The sequence below is a fragment of the Dendropsophus ebraccatus genome, chromosome 14 (genome assembly GCF_027789765.1).
Source record: "Dendropsophus ebraccatus isolate aDenEbr1 chromosome 14, aDenEbr1.pat, whole genome shotgun sequence".
Taxonomy (NCBI): Eukaryota; Metazoa; Chordata; class Amphibia; order Anura; family Hylidae; genus Dendropsophus; species Dendropsophus ebraccatus.
Genome location: NC_091467.1, coordinates 20,811,590 through 20,836,566, shown reverse-complemented (window position 1 = coordinate 20,836,566; position 24,977 = coordinate 20,811,590). Strand labels below are relative to the sequence as shown.

Here is a 24,977-nt window from a genome sequence, read left to right as displayed (position 1 = left end):
CAAATATTACAAAGTCATCGACAGGCTGGGATTGTTCAACAACCAGAATATGCAAGTCCACATATAAGAATTCTTTATTTTGACTGTAACAAACCTTGAAATTCCTAGAGGATGCTATTACACATGAGCTTGTCCATCATGTCAGACCAACAAGTGAGAGGGTAAGAGAAGATGGACGGAAAATCAGCTCCCGCAGAAGGAGGTCAACTCTGAAGACATGGTTTAACCAGCGGAGTTCAGACAGGTCAAAGTGTGACCGGCTAAGACCTAGGGTGAAAAGTTCACACAGCTGAAGAAAAACCAATATGTCCGGGTAGAGGCTTGCTGTACCATTTATTTCAATTTACAACAAACCATGCATATAAAATCTAGATAAATTCCATTCTAATCACATGTAGCTACACAATTTATGCAAACAGATGTCTTTGAGAGTCTCTCTTTTTATTTTTTTCTCCAATACGTTCAAAGAAGGAAATGACTAAAGACGGCCAGGGGTTCAAAGGCTTCATTAAGAATGTTACGTAATTGCATCGGTTAAAAAATGTTATTTTTGTAGCACGTCTTACAGATGGTCGACAACTAATAAGGTGTAATCATTCTACAGGCATCATTTAGATGAATCAGTATGTACACTCGACCAAGGGGCAATGTCATGAAAAACAGATTGTGAACTCACAACTGTATTGTATTTTTATATATTGTATGCGCTTAGTAAAAAGGTTAACGCTTTGTTGGCGTCTTTGTTGGACGCTCAGTTCAGAGCTTCATCGATGCGCTATGATTACCAACAAAATGAAGGAAATTGCAACAGAACTTATTATTATATTAAGTCAGTAGGGTCCGGCAGGTGCTAACTCCTTGAGTAATTTTTTGTTTTTCCTGTACCTATACCAAAACCAGCATTGGTGATGCAGGTGTGAACATGTAGTCTGATACGTAGTGGCCTCTGGTCAATACAGAAAGTAGTCCCATGTCGGCAAAGAACAAAGGTTAAGAAAATGAGTATGTAAGAAAAATACATCTTTTCTAAAACTAGAAGGAAATCCTGTTAAAGGCACATGCCGACTTACATTGACTTATCTGGAAATGAGCACTGAACATGGCTATCCCCGCAGACGATAAATGTACCGACTTGCCACTCCATTCAAAACATACTTTACTTTCTATAAACAGGAAGGTTATTAAACAGGTTTCAAACTTCGAATAATGGTGAGAGGCATTGAGCCCAACATAATACGTTACTTCACCGCGTGACCCTGTAACTACACCTCAACCTACATGTACGGAAGGGCTAGTAGGCCACTGCTAAGACCGTTACCATACTATTAAAAGGTGACTATAATTTTACCTTGAAAACACACAAGCTATAAAAACACACACATTTTATGTTACAAGTGCAATAGGTTGATCAAGCTACGTTTCATAAACCATAAAAAAGCCCAAAGATTGACTCAAAGGGAGCTTGAAAAGATTAAAAGTGAATACTATATGTGAGCGTGCCGGGTTCACAAGCAGGTGAAACAATACAATGTAAGACAACAAAACATAAACAAGAAAAAAAAATCCCTCAGTTTCAAATGTGCAAGCACTGAAAGACTGATAGTAAACTTGACCTGCCAATGGTAGCATCCAGTGGCCATTTTTTATCCCCTTTCACCAGCAGCCCTCCCCTCTGCATGTGCACGGTCAGGTCATGCATGGATTCGGGTGAAACTCCGTTCACATTTACATACAGGCGGAGTTTCACAAAGAAAGCCCATCTGTTCCCGTCACACAGTACAAATCGAGTGTCACCCAACTTGCTGCTAACGGCAGACTCCTTTCCCATTAGGAATAGTAGCAAAGAGATCTGGTTATGGAGTGGCTGATTTGAGTATAAATACCAGATAACTGAAGACATTGTATTACAAGCCATAAACATTATTTTTCTTTTTTTTACAACTCTTGCTGCCTCTACCCTTTCAGTCTCCCAACGGGGAATCGCAAAGACCAGTCACCTATAAAAATATATTTAAAAAAGCAAGGTCCTTGGGTAAACAGTGAGTGTGCGTGGGTGCAGGGGGGACCGCAGGAAAAGACTGCCATAAACACGCCATGAACTCTGAACTTTCAATGACCTTCAACCTAATTAAAAATACTTGTGATGTTATTCCTGTAGCTGATAAAAAATATGTGTAAAACATTCTTTAAAAAAAGAAAAACTTTCTAAAGGAAACAGCATGTTAGGATAACGCAGTGTTTAGGGAGTCTTCACTGTAATATTCATATGACACATTAACAAAATCTCGTTTTCCTCCAAACAGTTCACCAACTTGCCAAATAAAGTTTTTTTGTTTTTTTCTGTTCCATTTACGCCACCTGGCAGCAAAATTGAATCTACAAGACAAACTTTTTTTTTTTCTTCTTCTTTTGAGTCGTGCTTTAATTTGCACAAAAAAGGCTTAAATAAACATCTATCAAATCTGGTCCAGTGAAAGAGTTTGGAGAACCACCATAATACAGTGCAGCTAGCAGGTGCTTGCCAGTTCCCCATCTGTCTCCCACTCTGGCATCGCCTCACTATTTCATCCCTCATAAAATCTCCAGTTCCGTAAGCAGGATTTGTTATTTCCCAGGGATGGTGGCGTTGCTTCTTCCTCCAAGCCAATGGCCACAGCGTCACAGGCAACTGTTACAAGTTTACCAATATAGTCTATAGAGTGGTTGCACTCTTTAGAAGTGGCACAAATAATTGCATGTTCCATAAAGCGGTGTTAATGGGCTGCGTACAATGAGCCTTCTGTAAGCAATCTATACAGCAAGGCAACAAAATGACACTATGGCTATATCCAACGGTGAAAATTTTTTACATTTTTTTTATTTTTTTGCAGGACAATCCATTTCTTCTGTTACAAATTATATAACAGTGAAGAATCCCTCGGTGGGAAAGTTTAAAGTAGGGAGATGAACAGGGACTGAACCTTGAACTCCATTTACCCTTTGAACTCATTACTTTTAACCGGGCTCACTGTGCTTTGCTTTTAGACAAATTTTCACAACAAGCCGGAACCCTCTCTTGCAGCTCCCCTCACAATAAGATATATGTTCATGGGGTTGACCCAATTACCTGCGTCTTCCTTTCTCTGCAAGGTGAAAGCTGCGTGTGTGAACATACATTGAACTCTGAACTCTTCGTACCATATCTTTAAAGCTGGAAAATTTCCTTTTCATTTTCGGATCTACTTTTCCATGGTAATGTTTCTCGCTGTGACGGAGCAAGTTCGTCCAGCAGCGGGCTACAGAACAAGCTACTTAATAAAACATTTGCTTGAAAAACAGATTGCGGAATGGTTCTCTTTATTGCACTCCGAGTGCTTTATATTATAATGAAATAATGCATTTTCCTTTTTCCTGACCCGGGTTATTGCCGGCTTGGGGCTATCAGTTACTGCGCGGTAGAAACTGACACAAATATGTGTATAAGACTCTGAGTCTATAGCCCGGCACCCCAGCACCTCACCCTGCTGACCCGTGGCACCCACATTTTGATCCTTCAAAATTCACCAACTTCACTGCGCAGAAACAAATAAGTGTTGAAGGAATTGTATTTCGCAGACACAGCAGAATGCATTTTCAGCACCATTAACTTCTGCCACTGCCTCTGGGAAGTACATTAAAATGTTTCTATATACTGGTCCATGTTAATTAAAAAAAAAAAAAGTGTCAACTTAATTCCGTTTTGTTCTTTTTGATGTCGTGTCACAGTTCAGATTAACTCATTAAAACTGAAGGCAGAACGATCGCGGCTTTCCAATCAATGGTTAACAAGGTATCGCTGCTGCTGACCAATTGTAGTTGCCAGGTTAATATGTATTTACTGGGCGCCGGGCTCCTTTTTTGCTTCATTAAATGATCTGCCTGCTATTTAACAGATGAAATGGCTTTATTATTCCATGTAGATCCCTGAAGAATTCCGAACAAAATGCCCAAGGGGATTGTACCCCAGCGCAAAGGAAAATACAGTTTCTTTTTATTAATACAGAGATTATGAAGACAGAGGCTTCTTATTCCCAATAAGGGGAGATTTGTATCTTTTAAGCAGCAATGTGCTAGGAAAGATGATAATTGATGGGGCCATTGAGTGAAGAGGTCTGTTTCTCACTTAGATGTCTTCATCTGCAGCAGGAACAACCTTTAGCCAGCTGCTGAACCTAAAACTTTACAGGGGTGTTAATGTTTTGGAGGAATTTGTCAGAGCTCCGACTGATACAATCGGTCTGAGGGGCCCTTGTGAGGCGAGGACTGAAGAACGTCTCCTTTCCAGCCATTCATTTTCTTAATGAACAAGGTGCTATTAGCCTGAAAGGGGGAGACCTGGTTTCAGGAAAGAATTAAACACTCCGCCACAGATGCTCCAGCATGTGAGGACAGCGAGAAAAGCAACGCAATAAATACACACACGGAAAAAAAAAAAAAACAGCCACGAGCAAGTGGTGATTGATCCACACGCACATACATCCATGCAAACTAAGGGCGATGACACTAAAATATTAGCCTTACCTAGGGTTCATTTTAGGCTACGATAATAGATTCGTAATAAGCTATACAAGTTAGAAAAGCAACAGAAACAATATAAACAGTAACGTATAATAGTTAGAAGGGAATAAATACCATTGCACAGGAGCCAGGTAAGCAATACACCTGCAAACCTGCTAACTTTCCAAGTTGAATTCTATTGATGTTAGTATTGCGTTTTATAGATGTTTGCAAATAAAGTGCCGATATGTCACGAGAAGAACGTAAAGCCAAAAAGCGAGAGACGCCGTAAAATGGCTGGAATGTGAATTCCCCTATATATTTACATTGCGAAATTCAATTTCTGGAGCAAATACTAGTTGAGTCCAGTGGACAGATTCACGCTCGTCTCTCCTTTCGGACTATTACATAGGGAACTTCATTATAAGAGTCATGGATCTGCAGCGAGGCAGCAGATTATTATTACATGTAGCAAAGTGAATGGGAGAGCAACCTAATTATTCACGGACGTTCCGGCAGCGTACAAATATTCAACGTACATTAATACTACCGACGAGCTGAATATTTTACTTGCCGTCTACTGTCCAAAACATTTATAAGGTGAGATGCGAAACCACGATATAGATATATTGGACTCTATTAGATCAGATCAAATGTATTTTATTCATGTAGTACCAACATATACCATGGCCCTGTACAGAGCTTTTCATCACTCACAGTCCAATCGGGGCTTACAACCTAAACTCGAATTAATCTATTAGTAGGTTTACTGAGTGAGAGAAGAATCCAAAGTACCCTGAGGAAACCCAAGCAAACATGGGGAGAATAGACATAATCCATGTAGCTATTACAGATATAAACGTGAAAAGCGTGGATACAGCCGATGTGCTGGCCAGGCACTGGTTGACATTAGTTGTAGGTCAATGTGATTTTTTACATAGAACAGAGTGAGTCTTCTTCTAAGTTTTGGGACTACGAGAAAGACAATTGAATATGACTTTTTTATTTTGACTAATAACGCATTAAAAAAATTTAAAAAAAGTATGTGTTGTTTAGGCCGGCACATTGTAGCTTATATATGTTTGAGGCCTCCTGGCTATATGCTGTCAGTAATGAAATTTTCAGATTTCTTATTGAATAATGATTTATAAGGATCAATATAAAAGTATCACCTAAGGAAACTCGAATTGTTCATCTAGCATTATCTGTGTTTTTTCCTACCTCCACTAGGGGGCACTACATCTCTTGTTCTCTGCTAAATAAAAACTACCTTCACTGAGTTTAGTGTTTGTCAAATTAAAAAAAAAACTTGTTTTTTAAAGCATTAAAAATAAGCACAGGCACGTCAGGACCCCAGGCAATGTGCCTTTTTTTACTTGCCATTTATGAGGTATAAAAACCAAACTCATTCACTTCTCATTCATTGTCGTATACTAAACAACTTCAATTATGTGCTTGATGCTCGTAATTAAAGAACCACTTTTACCATACATCGCAACCCAGATAGCGAGGGAAATGAGAACAGGCAGCTAGAGCAGACATCTGGATGGCCGGTTGGTGAAGTGTTATTTTTGTACCATTTTTAATTTTTACCACCTCAGTAGTTAAAAGATTATCCAACTGGCTAAGAAACCGTAACCCTAAAGATACGCTAACGTCTAGACCTATAAAACCATGACGGATACACCTCCCTCTCCATTTATCTATGTATTTATCTAAGAAGTATGAAAATAACTTACAGGCCAGATTTCTGGATAGGACGCCTAGTCTGGTTAGTGATACAGTATAGCAAAAAGATCAATTATGGCTCAACAAGAAATACATTTTCAACTTTTTGTACATAAACCCTGTTTATGTATTGCACAAAGTTGCACTCCCCCCCCCCAGTCCCAAGCACCATACTGGGCAGAAAGATGGAGAATCAACAAGTTCTATGTATAAAGCCCACGTCACTTACCGTCATCCAGGTAATCTGAGGGAAGAGACACCTCATCAGAAGCTGTACCATGACTCAGGCTGCGACTATCATCGTGACTGTCCTGGGTGACTGTATCATCTTCATCATCTAAAGAAGACAGCAAAATGCATTCATTACTAAGCATGTAAAGCAAAATATAATATATATATTATATACATATAAATACACACACACACACACACACACACACACAGTAGTGCCTTGGATTACGAGCATAATCCGTTCAGGGACCGCACTTGTAATCCAAATCCACTCTTAAACCAAAGCAAAATTTCCCATAAGAAATCACTGATATGCAGACAATTGGTTCCACACCCCAAAAATAATGATTTTTAATTCTAAATAACATGTAGAACAGGTAAAACAAACAATGAGAAACAGCTGAATATGTGATATTATAAGTTACTGTACAGTATAGCAATCAGCATGTGGAGTATAATGTATAGTAACTGCATAAACTTGAAAAAAACAGCCACAGTTTCTAGATTAAGAATGGAGATGCAGATTCCCATAATGCAGTAGCGTAGTACAACAGGCTAGAATAGAAAGCGGGGGAGACTTCCTGGGTCAGAGTACAGGGCTGTAAACCCAGCTATGCAGTCCATGACCCTCCCCAACTCCCCCTCCCACCTAGTACAGGGAGCTCGTAAACTAAGGCCGGGTTCACACTGAGCAAAACTAGCGGAATTCCGCAGTGGAATTGTCCGCCGCGGAATGCCGTTAGCCTATGAGTCTATGAGTCTATGGGAGGCGCGCGCTGCTGTTCTCACAGAGTCTCTCTGCGCTAAAGAATGAACATGTTTATTCTTCAGCACGGACAGAGCAGGAGCGCGCGCCTCCCATAGACTCCCATTATGAGAGGGAGGCTAACGACGTTCTGCTGCGGACAATTCCGCCGCGGAATTCCGCTAGTTTTGCTCAGTGTGAACCCGGCCTAAAGCAATGCTCTTAAACAAAGTTACAATTTTGAAAAACTGAGCTCTTCTTGCAAAACGCTCTTAATCCAAGTTACTCCTAAACCAAGGTACCACTTGTATGTATAGCATGAGAAACAGGCAATTATTAATATTTCTTTTTACTTGCCATTTCCCATCTCATCCCACTGTACACCTAATACAATCAATATCATCAGAACTTGAACTCAACATGTTTTGGGGGTACTAAGAAGAAACGCACACAGTGAAAGGGATTTACGAAGACCAGCGTACGCCTCTTAGTGAATCCGGCCGGCCGTGCTCCCGAATCTGCGCCCGGCGTAGTAAATCTACGCAAGCAGGCGTAAATCATAATGAAGGAAGCGCAGGGGGAGGCCATGCCTCCTCCCCGCCTTATCACGCCCCTCAAGCTTCCCCCAGCCCGCCCATCGTGCGAGCGGGGCGTACGCCAGGGAGAAGAGGCGAATCATAAATGTCCCCCAGTAAGTTTCTTAGCCATCCACACATCATGGTGATCTCTTGGGCCACAAATGAGAACAGTATTACAAACACTAGGGGAGATTTATCAAACTGGTGTAAAGTAGAATAGGATCAGTTGCCCCTAGCAACCAATCAGATTCCGCTTTTCATTTTCCAAAGAGTCTGTGAGGAAAGAAATGTAGAATCTGATTGGTTGCTAGGGGCAACTGAGCCAATTCTACTTTACACCAGTTTTCTTTATATTAGGCTGGGTTCACTCTACACATCCATTTTTTTCATCCGTTTTTTTGCCCAAAAAAAAAAAGATGAAAAACAGATGAAAAATACGGATGCAATGGCATCCATCTGTTTTGATTCATTTTTCCATTACCTTCCATTATAAAAAAAGAAAGGATCAAAACGCATGCACACAATTGCATATGTTTTTTGCAAAAAAAAAAAGGATGAAAAAAAAAAACAGATCGCAAAAACGTAGTGTGAACCCAGCCTTAGTCTATTAGTTTTGTTTATATACATTTCTACCATATGTGTAAGTAAATGAAGAAAACACAAAGTATTTTTTTTTTTTTCAACCGTACTATGTATATATACAGTATATTGTGAGTTAACATCTCTTTGTATACTCAGATCCTCCTATACTCCATCACCACAACGTGTATACTAAAGGGTGAAAATGATTATATAATATATATATATATTATATATATATATATATATATATATATACATATATACATACACACACACACACATATATATATATATATATATATATATATATATATATATATATATATATATATATATATATATATTACAGTACTGATTCAAGCCTGTAGGTGGCTTCAGAGATAAAAAACACGTTGACTACACAATGCATAGTTCCAGGTGAATGACGACTATACCAGACATGTTCACATTCAAACGCAGACTTAAAAGCATCCCCATAAATGTCCTTATTTATACAGCGGCACCCTACGTCTCCACTATAACTCTCCTTTAAACTCCAATGAAGAATTGTAGAGCAGCTTGATTTCCTTTCCTGTCATAAAAAAAAAAAAAAAAAAAAGGGAAAATATTACTTTACACACGTCGCAGTGGTGATCCATCTACTCCGCAGCGACAAGAGCCGTTCCACGCGTATACAAGTAATTTCTTAACGTTGTTATCATATCATCAATCCGCACCAAAAGACACCCATCACAGTATATTAACCGGGGAGATAATATTCTATAAAAATGTGATCATGAATATCCATTTACTGCAGGAATAACATAACGGATACAAAGCAATAGACGTTATCCCGGGCTTTGTCTCATACATCCAAGCTAAGATGACAGCTAAGAACCTTCTATAGTGATCAAGTTCTCACTGGAGCACAAACCTGGGGTGACAGGTCTGGCAACTGGTGCTACTGTAATTAGATGGAGAGAGACTCGGAGAGCCAATATAAGGGATATAGCGCAATCCGCTGGGGATGTGGTCGGCCACAGTCCTAGTCACATAGTTACAAGACATCAGGAATAATTCCTTCATTAATTAGCTGCCTCGCTCCTCAAGTCCAAGGAGATCTATATCTTACAGGAAAAACAATATAATCAGCCCGCCGCTCTGGACCAATAATCTATTCCGGCTTCTAAGATTGCAGCTCTACAACAAACTGCAGCCCTCACTTCACACAGGAAAATAAACGCAGAACAGACAGAATGGGACGCAGAAGATGTATATAGTCCAAGGCCCTGTCCAAAAACATCTGGAAACCAAGAGAGAAGATGACAGTCAATAACATTATTCTATTCCATAACATAGACGTGCATAAGTGCAGGCTTATTATGCACACGGACAGATTTTTCACACCTGTAACATGCATACGTTATATATATTATACACACACACATACAGTGGTACCTCGGTTCTCAAACTTAATTGGTTCAGGAAGGCACTTTGAGAACCGAGCAGTGTTTTCCCATAGGAAATAATGTAAAGGTGTTACAGTATTGTAAAGGATGGGAGATGGTGGTGCACTGACTGTACTACTACTGTACTGTACATGCACTCCAGCAGTCTTATACAGTACTGTACAGGATTGGAGATGGTGGTGCACTGACTGTACTACTACTGTACTGTACATGCACTCCAGCAGTATTATACAGTACTGTACAGGATGGGAGATGGTGGTGCTCTGCCTGTACTACTACTGTACTGTATATGTACTCCAGCAATCTTATACAACACTGTACAGGATGGGAGATGGTGGTGCACTGACTGTACTACTACTTCATATGCACTCCAACAATCGTATACAGTAATGTAAAGGATGGGAGATGGTGGTGCACTGACTGTACTACTACTGTACTGTATATGCACTCCAGCAGTCTTATATAGTAATGTACTGTATGTGAAGCCTCACCAGGCACATCCCACCATCCACGAGCAAAGTTTGAATTCTGAACGTTACTTCCAGGTAAATTTACATTCGAATACCGCGGTATTACTGTACTTTAAGACTGGGGGCCCGAAAAGTGTTCGAGAACCGAGCAAAAGTTTGAGAACCAAAGGGAAAATTTCCCTAAAAATACTGTTTGAGTTCTGAGCAGTTTAAGAACCAAGGTACCACTGTGTATCTATATTGCAGATACAAATAATGATTCACAATATAGATGTCACAGTGTAATATAAGCATCAGCAACACTAATGCATTTCTACGAAGCAGTGTACGAAGTTTTGCCGACTTCATGTGGAAATATGGCTGTGAAAATATACAGATGCATGAATTACTCCATTGATGAACGCTGGCTACATATTATGGAAAGCAACACTATTGGGAACATACAAGCAATAAATAAATCTGCTTCTGGGCATGGGGCCCTATGCTGTACTCAAAAACACAGCTATGCATCATCTCCAAAATACAGGACTGTTGTGTGTCAAAAGACGTCAATAATAAGATTTAACACTGGGCTGCCCACTTCCCATCCTGCTCTACTCTACAGGCATATTATAAATACAATTGGAGAAGTTAGGGTTTGGCTCAAAAACATACCAGTTCCCCAATTTTAAGAACCCCTGGCATTCTCAAGAATACATTGAACCAAAGTTGTTTTTGTGTGGGATTCATTAGCTGAACCCTTCAACATTCGAAGGACGCTTTCACACATTCCATGTTTTGCACGGCAAACGGACGTGGAAGGCCTGTAACGGACTGCCCCCCCTGCCCGGGCAGCATCTGTGATAAGATGCTGGGAGCTGGGGAACTGTACAAATATGCGCTGCACTGTAATGAAGTAGCTGCGCGGCTCTGTCATTACAGTGCGGCGCATATCTGTACAGTTCCCCCACTACAAGCATCTTATCACAGATACTGCTCGGGCAGTGGGGGTCCGTTAAAGGCATTCCACGGAACGTATGAATGTGGACTAAGGTGCCGCCAGTGTGCTGTAGCTGGCAGTCCCCCAGTGAGCATGGTGCCTTTTGGTAATTTGTCCGTGTAGTGGATTATGCACAATCGCAAGTCTCCAACTGTAATGAAGTGTCAAAGGGTAGTTGTTTGTGTCCCACTCTGGAAAACCTCACCACTCCTTCCTCCTCCCTCTTCTTAATGAATAATCTATGCTGCCCGGCCTCCTACTCGCTCAGCTATCAGCCAGTGTCTCTGATTGCAGATCAGTCCTCTGTAGGCAGGTTATGTCTGAAAGAAACACTCAGATGTAGTTGAATCTCTGCGCCCAAATGTGTTGGAGTTGTGGGTTAGGTGTAACTCACCTGTGTAGAGACATCCAGCAGTTCATTCTTTGGTGCAAACTCACTGATAGGAATAAAATATAGGTCTTTATTTTTTTTCTCATTATTAAATAATTTTTAAGCCTATGTTCCCACACAGTATTTTTCCTTACTTTTTTGGTCAGTATTTTGCAACCACAACCAGGAGTGGATTGAACACACAGAAAGGCTATATTCACACACTGTTGAAATTGAGTGGATGACCATCATTAAATGGCAAATACTGGCCATTATTTTAAAACAACGACTGTTGTTTTAAAATAACAGCAATTATTTGCCATTAAATGACGGCCATCAACTCAATTTCAATAACGTGTGAACATAGTCTTTCTGTGTGTAAACATAACCTTAAAAATTAAACAATAAGAAAAAGATAAAGACCTATTTTTCATTTCTATCAGGGGATTATAACCAATGATTGAACTGCTGAAGGTCTCTAGACAGGTGAGTTACCCCTAGACCACAGCTCCAACACATTTGGGCTCAGAGGGTCAACTATATCTGAGTCTTTCTTTCAGACATAACCTGCCTACAGAGGACTGATCTGCAATCAGAGACACTGGCTGACAGCTGAGTGAGCAGGAGGCCGGGCAGCATTGATTATTCATAAAGAGGGAGGAGGAAGGAGTGGTGAGGCACAAACAACTCCTGCTTGACTCTTCATTACAGTAGGAGACCTGTGATGTCATGTTCACCCTCTGTTTCCTGTTCTTTCCAGTAAACAATATGTCACAAGAGGAGTCATCAGGTGGGTGGGGAAAGGTGTCCTTCCCATGGGCTGGCTGGACTTTGGCTCCACCCAAAGGCAGAGTAAATGTCTTAGCCCATGATGTAAAGGAGACCAGAAGCTAATATCTACCTTGTAGATGGCACAGTGGCTTAGTGGTCGGCACTGTTGACTTGGAGCTGGAGTCCTGGGATTAAAGGTCAACATGTGCAGGAAGTATGCAAATGTAGGTTGGCACTATATAAATAAAGGAATTACTGCCTGTCTCCAATATGTTGAGAGGCTACATCAACTCTTTGCTTGCGAGTACTACATGTCAGAGTCACAACAGAGTCCTGGAATGCTCCCAAAACCACTTTAAACTCTACCTAGACATAGGATGGCCCCTTCTTTTTCCAGGACTATTGGCAACCAAGTCTGTAATCCTTACTAGGATTAGGACTGTACAGTAATCTCAACTATGTGCACCAGAATTACATCTACCACCTATACTGTGTATATATTCCAGGCCTAGCACATACATGGTGGAGCATGTAGTCCTACAACTGCTAAAATATGCAGTACTCAGGGAAAATAGTTATTGCCTAATAAGGCTATGTTCACACATAGTATTTCCGTCAGTCTTTTTACAACCAAAACCAGGAGTGGAACAGACAGGGCTAATTTACAATGAAAAGCTTTGCACAGTTTCTGTATTTTCAACCCACTCCTGGTTTTGGTTGAAAAAAGACCGACAGAAATACTGAATACTGAACATACCCTAAGGGTGCCTTCACACCTACCGGATTCACAGCGGATCTCACTTCTGCGGATTCGAAGCGAGAACCGATGCGGATCCGGTATCAATTCATCCCTATGATAGCACATACTCGCAGCGGGATTAACATCCCGCTGTGAATATGTGCTTTAACTCCCTGGTGCCCGCAGCCCCGCCGTCGCATCCCCCCATCCCGGCCACATCCCCCCCATCAGCCCACCCCCAGCCCGCATCCCGCCGCCGAGAACATACAGTACCTGCTCGGCGGCGCGGCTGCAGTGAGGCTCCCGGCTCCGCTCCCGCTCAGATCAGCTAAGCGGGACCGGAGCCGGGAGCCTCACTGCAGCTGCGCCGCCAAGCAGGTAATGTATGCTCGCGGCGGCGGGCCGGAGATGGGCTGATGGGGGGGGATGTGGCTGGAATGGGGGGGGGGGGATGTGCCGCCGCGATGGGGGATGCGACGGCGGGGCTGCGGGCACCAGGGAGTTAAAGCTGCGGGGATGTTAATCCCGCTGCGAATATGTGCTATCATAGGGATGAATTGATACCGGATCCGCAGCGGTTCTTGCTTCGAATCCGCAGAAGTGAGATCCGCTGTGAATCCGGTAGGTGTGAAGGCACCCTAAAAGTGATTGACTTAGATTGAGAGCGCACAGTTTTTCAAAATTGTAACTTGGTTTAAGAGCATTGCTTTGGTTTAAGAGCTATCTGTACTGGGTGGAAGGGGGAGAGTAAGAGGGGTACGATCTGCATAGCGGGGTCTACAGCACTGTACTCTGACCCAGGATGTCTCCCTCACTTTCCAAACCATAGCAGGTCCAGTTCAGGCTGGGGTTTGCATCAGGGGACAGGACTGTGGAGGTAATCTCTTCATAGCTGTAACCAATCTCTCCCCGGACAGAGAGCGCTGCATGTATGTGCTCACATCTGCCCTGCTCATTCCTTCATGCTCCCTGCAGTCTCTGTCAGCCCTTGTGTTTACCATCCTCTCCATTCCTGCTATAATGTGCCTGCACTCACGCTCAGCTATACACACAGCTGCAGTCATGTGACCACATAGACCTCTGACAGCAGCCCTGTTTCTCTATTCTAGCCTGTTGTACTATCACTTCATGCTCCCTGCAGTATCTCCTCTCCATTCCTGCTATAATGTGCCTGCACTCACACTCAGCTATACACACTGCTGCTATAATGTGCCTGCACTCACACTTAGCCATTCACACCGCTGTATAGAAAAGTTTCTGTCACTGTCCTCCTGCACAGATCTGTGATTCTCACTTCCTAATTGGTCCATGCTGAACACACCCATTCCCCATTGCAGCCATGTGACCACACAGACCTCTGACAGCAGCCCTGCTTCTCTATTCTAGCCTGTTGTACTACACTACTGCATTATGGGGATCTGCAGTTCCATCCTGTATCTACAAACTGCTGCTGTTTTTCAGGTTTATGCACTTATATATTATACACCACATGCTGATTGCTATACTGTACAGTAATATCACATATTCAGCTGTTTCTAAACGTTTGTTTCATCTGTTTTACATTTTATTCAGAATAAAAATAAATATTTTTAGGGTGTGGAACCTTTTGTCTGCATTTCAATAATTTCTTTGGTTTAAGAGTAGATTTGGATTACAAGCACGGTCCCGGAATGAATTATGCCTGTAATCCAAGGCACCACTGTATTTCAAAAGCTAGTGAATACAATATTTTTGGGGTTAGCCAATAAAAGGTATTGCACCATTACATTGAGCCAAAGCCAGAATCCAACAGGAAGGAAACAAGTCCCTTCCTATTTTTTTTTACCATTTTTTCATTGGGATTTAGAGATTCTAGCTTTTCACAGTATGCCATTTATGTTCATTTATACTGCTCACCTTCCACTGCTGACATCCTCTGTTTCCTTTCTCTATCCTTTACAATACTAAAAAGAATTAAAATATAATTGTAAAGAAAAAAAACATAAGATTCAACCCCTACTACTACGTGGGGGAGGAAACGGCACGCACTTATATCCTGTTACATGTTAGTTTGTACAGCAGTCTACTGTGGAGATTGTTGTTGATAGTCTGCTGACTGTTAATAGAAAAGCCCCATGAAATTTATACTTTCCTGTATGTTACATCTCGGGTTGCTGCTGCAGCCATGCCAATATTAACAAATTAGAGAATTCAATATTTAACTCTGATACGCTCAGGCTATGTTCACACATAGTGTTTAATTAGCATCTAAATGGCGGCAAAAAGCGCTAATTAAACAATACTTTGGACACACCCTCAAAGATCTATATATATATATATATATATATATATATATATATATTAAAAAACAGGTATAAGATGCCTATAGTAACCAGCTGTGATTGGTCGCTACGGGCAGTTTTCCATAGGACAGGAAATAACTAGTAGATTCACAGTGGCTTCAATGGCTTTGCAAAGTGCAATATGAGCAGAAATGAAGGAGTTACACTGAAGAGTTACAATCTTCTAAAGCATGGCAAAAGCTTCAGCCTGCATACACACAAACCAGTGTTTCTATGTCCTGTCTCCTCCTCTTCTGCACAGAGCAGTGGCTAAACCCCACCCCCACTTTCTGTGGTTCCTTTTGTTGTCTCTGTTATCAGAGACAGATTTCCCCTAGCAACTGACAGTGGACAGCAGACTGTAGAGAAGTGAGACACCTAGTGGCCAAGATTTTAGAGCTGTTTCTCTGGGGTAAGGAGTCATTTTTGGTAAATTAAATTACTCCAGATCTATTACAGCTTCCACATGTTTAAATTGACAACAAACATTTAACAGTGATTTTTGCCATACAAACACACAGTATGAAAAATATTTTCCAAACCAAACGATACCTCCAGAGTTTTCTGTAATGCCATCTCTAATTCATTCCCTAGTACCCAAGACCAAGTTAAATTTTTTATTGTCCCAAGGGGATCTATGGATTCTATGCCTTAATACTGACAATACAGGTAAATAAGTACTTAGCACCTCATCACATGCTAAAGAAAAAAAAATCTCACAATCTCATGAACCGGGACCCCAGTCTCCAATTAGAATAGAGTGATGGGTCACACATGCACGCTACCCCTCTATTCATTCTCTATAGGAGCCGCTAGAACAGCCTTGTTCAGTTTTCGGCTCTTCCCAGCAGCTCCCATAGAGAATGAGTTTTTTCTAGTAAACAATTTTAGGTTGTAAACCCCACATCACGTCTTCGTGCTTCAGAGACAAGATATCTAAGCAAGACTGCCCACACCGCCAGTCAATGGATATGACAATGCTGCAACCAGGGATTGGCTGAGCAGGCAGATCCTGCTCTGACGTCCCACAGAGCACAGAGATGAGATGAGCTGCAATGGGAGCGGTGGGAGATCAGGGTAGGTATCACTTTTTTTTTGTATTTTCTCCAGCAACAATTTTTTTTACCACTTTAAGCCTGTGGCTGCTACATGTTAAAAAGCTGTCAAAACACATTATATTTCAATAGTCTAAACCTGCCAATTTTGGTGGGACTATGTGTTTGGGTGCTGAAAAACAGTCCTCAGACAGCAGACATTCCCACAGAGGACAAGCTGCTAAAAAAACAAGTCTGACAGAAGCTTATGCTCTACTCCCTATTTAAACAAACATACACATCAGCCAAACCACAGACATCTAATGTATATGACCAGGCAGCAGTGAAACAGAGTAAGACATTCTGAAGCTGTAGGGTATCCATCAAGACTTTGCTTGCTATACATTCACATATTCTCCTCTGCACACTACGGTTACAACACATGGGTGTCTAACATTGCCATATTTCTATTAAACTAGATTATCAGACTGGCTATTCACCTCTGACCTCTACCTAGATGTCTGTAGCCACAGCACTGTCACTCAAGGGAAATTTGATTGTTTTGAGCCCTATTTTCTCTTATTTCTAGACTGCAACACAAGATGAAAGTTTGCAATATACTCAAATATTGGCTTTACAACAGATTTCTGCCCTGCCTAAGGATCCTTTCATTCACCAAGAATTGTTGGCCACATGGGCCACAAACCGAGAGATCGGAGCTCATTTGCAGTGCCTTTACACTGAACGATAAATCAAGGGGCCTGGGCTGCACAAACAATCCTTGTATTGTTCATGCAGCCCAGGAAGCTGACAGCACAAATATGGATACACGTTTGCTTTCAGTTTAAAGATCACAAGCATACTCTTACCATCGGTGCTACTTCTGTTCGGCATCCAGGTCTCCAGTCTTCCGGCTGTATCTTTAGGCCCCCTCCTCTGGATGTCAATCATTCTGGAGGAGGCGGAGCCTGAAGTCACGGCCGGAGGACTGGAGATGGTAAGTATAAACTGTGCTTGTGATCTTTATACTAGCATGTATATAACCCAGAACCCAAATAACCGATAAAGATCTGCTGGCCGTCGTTCAATGGGAGTAATAGGAGCGGCGGCAGCAGAACGCCCCCATCTCCCACCATGCTTGATGTTTGTGCGTGTAATAGCACAGACAGCAAGCAGGGAACGAGGAGCAAGTCAGAGCTCACTTGCTCCATAAGGCTGAATTCACAAAAAATGGCGGAATTCCCGCCATCCTCCGTGTCATACTGGCAGTCTATGAAGGCTCACACAACTCCTCTCTCCGCTCAAAAGAATTGACATGTCCATTCTTCTGAGCGCGAGCCTCCCATAGCCGGCCAGTATGACACGGAGGCTGGCGGGCATTGTGCCAGTTTTACTCCATGTGAACTAAGCCTTAAGGAGCAAGTGAACGCCAACCTGTAAGGTCAGCGCTTACTTGCTCCTCGCTCCCGGCTCGCTGTCTGTGCCATTACATGCACATACATCAAGCACGGGGGCAGGGAAAATGGGGGGAGATAGGGGTGTTCTGCTGCCGCCGCTCCTATTAGACAACGGCCAGCAGATTGTCGTTATCATTGTCATCTTAATGGAAAATGTTTTAGGACAACGATCAGCCGACCTTGTTGCCTTTTAACATGACCTATTACACCAAACGATTATCGTCCAGGACAGCTGGTAGTCGGCTAAGTACGGCCGATAATCATTTGGTGTAATAGGGCCCTTAGAATTGTTGTCTTCCAGCCTTCCGTTCAAACCCAACCTAGCACAACAGCTGCATGAAGTGTTTATGTGGGTCTCCCCTGGGTTCTCAGCCCCTCCACATCTGTAATAACATAATGACAGGTTAATTGGTTTCCTATAAAACTGACCCGTGTGATTGTCGCAGACAAGAAAATTAGCTTCTGGGTCCCACTGGGGGACAAGTACTGAGGTGAGTTATGACAATCTCTGTACAGCACTGTAGAATACGTTGGCACAATATATAAGCAACAGGAAATAATAAGGCCCATGCTGCATTTTTAATCCTAAATCTCATTAGCTATCCTATAACAGATTTTCACAATTGCCTTGTTAAAGTAATAGGAGCCACCGGTAAGAGAGTTTCCTGTTGCAATTATTAAAGAATCATTTTTAAAGGGCTCATTTTGCTAAGCAGTGGTCAACAGGCCCGGGCTGTTGCCTAGCAACAGCGAACACAACCAGAAAAGAACTCCCATACAGATAAAGTGTGAGGCGATGTTGTCAGCGTGGGTTCTCAATAATGAAGGGAACATAAACTGTCAGCTGTCAAAAATAATAATATGGCTACTCATCTCGCAGTCTCTGTTGCTAAAATAGCCGTAACCTGCCAAAAAAGTGACAAATAAAAGAAGCTTAACCCTTTAAAGGGGTACTCCGGCCCGGGGGTAATTTTGAGCTATGGCCTCAAGGCAGCTCAGCCATTCAGCAGCCCTAGCGGAGTCCCACCTAGGCTGCTGAATGGCTGAGCTCCCTTGAGACGTCACGTCTCATGCCGCAGCTCACACCAGGAAGCGGCCGCGGGGCGGTTGGACGGGGCGGCGCGATCCGAGACCTGGCGCAGGCCATAGGACCAAGAAAATTTTCCTTTTGTTTTTTCCTCCTTATGTTTAACCTCTTAAGGACAGAGCTTATAATGGCCTTAAGAACCGCGCCAATTTTCAGTTTTGCGTTTTCGTTTTTTCCTCCTCCCCTTCTAATAGCCATAACTCTTATTGTTCCAGCTACAGGGCCATGCGAGGTCTTGTTTTATTCAGGGACAGGTGTACTTTGTAATGCAGCCTTTCAATCTACCAAACAATTAATGACAGAACTCCCAAAATATCATTTATGGGGTGAAATTGGGGTAAAAAAGGCAATTCAGCAAAGTTTGGGGGGGGGTCAGTGTTAACGTAATGCACTTTACGGTAAAACTGACATGATATCTTTATTGCATAGGTCAGTATGAATACAGCGATATGCAGTTTATACAGCTTTTCTAATGTTTTACTATTGTTAATAACATTAAACTTTTCTTTTTTGCAAACAGGTGTGATTACAATGGCCCTATTGTAATTCTTAAAGCTCTTATTTTATCACCTGCTGTATGGGGCGTCATTTTTTGCGTCATGATTTAAGATGAGCGAACCTGGAGCATGCTCAAGTCCATCCGAACCTGAACTTTCGTCATTTGATTAGCGGTGGCTGCTGAAGTTGGATAAAGCCCTAAGGCTATGTGGAAAACATGGATATAGTCATTGGCTGTATCCATGTTTTCCAGACAACCTTGGAGCTTTATCAAAGTTCAGCAGCCACCGCTAATCAAATGCCGAACGTTGGGGTTCGGATCGACTCGAACCCGATTCGCTCATCTCTAGTCATGATCTCTAGATTTTATTAGTATCACATTTGTGTAGATGGGATGTATTGATCACTTTTTATAAATTTTTTAATACAGTATATGAAATGTAATAGAAAAGTTAACAATCCTGCCCTTTTTTTTTTTTACAGCTTTTTGTTCACGCCGCTCACCGAGTGGGAATAATATTGTTTTATTTTAATACATCGGATGATTACGCACATTACGACATATAGTATGTTTATTTATATTATTTTTGTGTGTTTTATTTATAAAATGGGAAGGGGGGTGATTAAGACTATTATTGGGGGTGAGGCTTTGGGGCATTTTTTAAAAATTTCTTTATTTTTTCATACATTTTTAGTCCCCCTATGGGACTTCCATGGGAGTTCCATAACCTTTTCATTTTTAAGTTGACCTATATGAGAACTTGCTTTTTTTTGCGGGACATGTTGTACTTTCTATTGGCATCATCTTTAGGAGACAAATTACTAAAATACTGTCTGGTCTAGTTTTTTCTCTCCATTTTTATAGCATTCACCATACAGCATTAATAATGACATAATATTATAGTCCAGGTTGTTATGGATGTGGTGATATCAAATGTGTGTCTATTTTCATTTATTAGATTTTATATAAAAATAATTTTGTAGGTGCAAATAGTGTACTTGTATTTTTTTGTGAAGGGGTGGTGTTTTTTAAAAAAAATATTTGATATAATAAAATTATATTTTCCAAAATATTAATTTTTACTTATTAGTCTCACAAAGGGAAAAGCAATCTTTAGATCGCTAATACAATGTGCTGTACTACTAGTATAGTGTGGTGGGTTGTCCTGTCAACATAATGTTGACAGGTGACCTAACCGGCCTTACCTGAGACAGTACCCACAAATATATGGCATACCTGGGGGAGTTAATTAGCCCCCCTGCTGCTATAGAAAGTCATCTGCACCCCAGCAATTGCATCACCCTGGTGGGTCACAAAAGTCCAGAAACCACTTAAAGGGGTTATCCAGCGCTACAAAAACATGGCAACTCTCTTCCAGAGACAGCACCGCTCTTGTCTCCAGCTTGGGCAGGGTTTTGCTGCTCAGTTCCATTGAAGTGAATGGAGCTTAATTGCAAACCGCAACTCAACTGGAGACAAGAGTCGTATTGTCTCTGAAAGAAAGTGGCCATGTTTTTGTAGCATTGGAGAACCCCTTTAAAGGGGTAGTTCACAAAAAATATATATATATTCCAAATCAACTGGTGTCAGAGATTTGTACGTCTATTAAAAAATATTCCAGTCTTCCAGAACTTATCAGCCACTGTATGTCCTGCAGGAAGTAGTTTATTCTTTCCAGTCTGGAGAGCAGGAGAGGATTTCTATCAGGATTTGCTGCTGCTCTGGACAATTCCTGTCACAGACAAGGGGGGAGATTTATGAAAGGGTGAAAATATACACCTGGCATAAACTGCCCATAGCAACCAATTACAGCTCAGATTTCAGCTCTGGTAAAATATAAGAGGAATTGTGATTGGTTGCTGTGGGCAGTTTATATCAGGTGTATATTTTCACCCTTTCATAAATCTCCCCCAAGGTGGCAGCAGAGAGCACTGTGTCAGACTGGAAAGAATACACCACATCCTGCAGGACATACAGCAGCTAAGTAGTACTGGAAGACTTTTTTTTTATAGAAGTAAAATGACAAATCTCTGGCACTTGGTAGGACCAATTGATTTGAAAGAAAACATTTTGGGGTGAACTACCCCTTTAAAATACCGCAATCACTACAGAATTTAAGGGGTTAATCTCTAAGTTAGAGCAGGGACCCTGTTGTCATCCAACATCCAAGATCATGTCATATTCTGCACAGGAGACCAGTGCCAGGCTACTTTTGTCTCACCAACAAAAATATTGTGGTCATTAAGGGGTTAAAGATGTTCCAAAATGCATACATGGCTACATAGCTATGTAAGCAGTGAGACTATCTATACCTTTACTGTAGTTGTCCAAGGATGCAATCACTTTAAAAAAAAAAAAAAAAAAAAGTTTTTTTATTGCTGCTCTGACGTGTCAGAGGCATCATCAGGGTACGTCTGTACATTTTGGTGCCCTTGTCTCTATGACACTTCAGACTGGTAATAAATAAATAAAAATTAATACTACTACTAAATAGTTTAAAAAAAAAAAAAAAAAAAAGCTTTTTAACCCCTTCAAGACCGAGCCCATTGATGCACGGATGTCCAGGTCAGATTAATGCACTGTTCCTCCCCACATTCTAAGAGCCATAGCACTTTTATTTTTCCACCTACAGGGATGTTTGGGGTGTCATTTTTTGCGCCATGATCTCTACTTTTTATTAATGTAAATTTTTTTCAGATATAATTTTTTAAAAAATCTGCTCACCGCTCAACGTGCGGGAACATTAATGTTATATTTTAATAGATCGGGCAATTCTGCATGCTACGATATATAATATGTTTATATTTATATAATGGGCAAGGAGGTATATTAAACTTTTATTTGGAGGGGGGGGGTTAATAAGGTTTTTTTTCACTTTAAAACATGCAATCAATATACTGCATATACTGATCAATGCTATGACATAGCATAGCATGGATCAGTGTTGTCTGCGATCTATGCATAGAGCCTGCCTGAGAGCAGACTGTATACATAAAACGCCGATCCAACAGGGGGTCCCGATCACTCAGTGACAGGAGCTTGTCCTGTCACTGAGTACCTTAAATGCCACGATCGCTATAGATTGTGGTGTTTAAGGGGTTAATGACAGGCAACTGTGGGATCACAACTGCCTGTCATTATGCTGGCGTCCCGAGACACTGATGTCCCTCACAACAGCGGTCCTGCACACATCTAACCCCTCTGACCTCAGGAACATGTACAGCGGTACCTTAGTTTAAGAGCGTTTTGGAAGAAGAGCTCACACTTTTTCAAAATTGTGACTTTGTTTAAGAGCATTGCTTTGGTTTAAGAGCTCCCTGTACTGGGTGGGAGGGGCATGGTCTGCAGCCCTGTACTTTGACCCAAGAAGTCTTCCCCACCTTCCAAATCATGACAGATCCACTTCAGGCTGGGACTTGCATCAGGGGACAGGACTGTGTAGGTCATCTCTTCATAGCTGTAACCCCTCTCTCCCCGGAAAGAGAGTGGTGCTATACTGTGCCCACATATGCCCTGCTCATTCCTTCATGCTCCCTGCAGTCTCTGTCAATCCTGATTGGTCCATACTGAACACACACCCCTCTTCCCCATTGCAGTTATGTGACCACACAGACCTCTGACAGCAGCCCTGCTTCTCTAGCCTGTTGTACTACGCTACTGCATTATGGGGATCTGCAGTTCTATCCTGTATATACAAACTGCCGCTGTGTTATCATGGTTATGCAGTTACTATACATTATACTCCACATGCTGATTGCTATACTGTACAGTAACTAATATCACATATTCAGCTATTTCTGAATGTTTGTTTCATCTACATGTTCTACATGTTATTCAGTATAAAAATAATTTTTTTTTTGGGGGGGGGGGGGGAGACCAATTGTCTAAATTTCAATGATTTCTTATGAGAAAATTTGCTTTGGTTTAAGAGTGGATTTGGATTACAAGTAGAGATGAGCCAAAGTGCTCACCGAAGCGAATTGCTTCATTTGATCGGCGCTCCGCTCATCACGCCGCCGGCTTTCCGCACTGCTCTGCGCCGTGCCACCTCCCAGGATGGGTGGCAGCATTTCCCTGGCACCTGGAGTGGTGCGGCAGGGAGCGGAGCAGTGTGGGAAGCCCGGCGGCGTGATGAGCGGAGCGCTGATCCAGCGATTCGATTCACTTAGATGGGCGCTTCGAGCAAGGTCCCGGAACAAATTATGCTTTTAATCCAAGGTACCACTGTACATACACATGCCTACTGCACGGGGTATGTATATATATATATATATATATATATATATATATATATATATATATATATATATTCGTTATTGACTGCAGCAATTAGGGAGTTAAAAGATACAGTCTTTAAGGCGAGTAAACTAACAATATACCTCTTTGAACAGCAATACTAGTAAATCATAAAAATAACCAGACTTGAAAATCCATACATTATATGAAATTTTTGGTTAGTCCAGGCTCATATTCCAAGACGTGCAAGTAAAAACAAAAACATCAGCTTATCAAGGTTTTTCTAATTTTCTGAGCTATTTTATAAATTTTATTGACATAGAATACTACAGGTCTCGTAACCCGGCAGTTAGAGGTATGTGATGTAATTCTTCTCACTTCCAGTAGGGGTCAGAAGTATGGCTGGAGCGAAGCTCTCCTTTCATCTGATGGATTTGGTTCACACTGCACAGAAATCAGCCAGTCGAGAAATTTATTCCAAATTTTGAAAAATCTAATTGAACATAATTTAATGAAAGGTTTTTGTTGGTTGTTCTTATACAATATATCATAACCGTGTAACAGTTCACTTTGTGCAAATGAATGACAAGTTTGTACATAGACACACATTACACACAAAGCAACTAAGAATTCTTCTGCAAGTTAAAGGGGTTATCCAGTGCTACAAAAACATGGCCAGTTTCCCCCCCTCTCTTGTCTCCAGTTTGGGTGTGGTTTCAAACTCAGTTCCATTGAAGTAAATGGAGCTTAATTGCAAACCGCACCTGAACTGGAGACAACAGTAGGGGGAAAAGTGGCCATGTTTTTGTAGCGCTGAATAACCCCTCTTACTAAAAATAACTAAAAAGGTAAAGGAGCATGAAGAATAAAAGAAACTGATGGCTGCTTGATAGGATTGCAGGTTAAAGTAAGCCATCTAACCTGCAGTTCTACCAGCCACCAGTAGGGTGAGCTGCAGCACACAGTTTACTATCCAGCTCCGTGAAGCAATGGTTTTATTTAGCATGTGTGCCACATATCTCTTCCCGGTATATCACATTATTTTTAGCAATATGAAATATGAATGAAATACAATATACTGCCCTGTAAGACCTTATTCACATCTATACTAAATGTTACTTTGTCTTTGTGCAGTTGCAAAAAAATTAAAAAGTATTCTGTAAGCGTAACGTTTGTTTTTTTTTAAA

At 41.4% G+C, this 24,977-nt stretch overlaps 1 protein-coding gene across 1 annotated transcript in view; it reads right to left on the bottom strand.

The window, feature by feature from the left end:
* Positions 1–24,977, bottom strand: part of SKAP1 (src kinase associated phosphoprotein 1) — a 265,174-nt gene that overhangs the window by 194,167 nt on the left and 46,030 nt on the right. Inside the window, exon 5 of the mRNA XM_069951830.1 lies at positions 6,473–6,580. Coding sequence (XP_069807931.1) covers positions 6,473–6,580 — 108 coding nt within the window. The remainder of the gene's footprint in view (positions 1–6,472; positions 6,581–24,977) is intronic.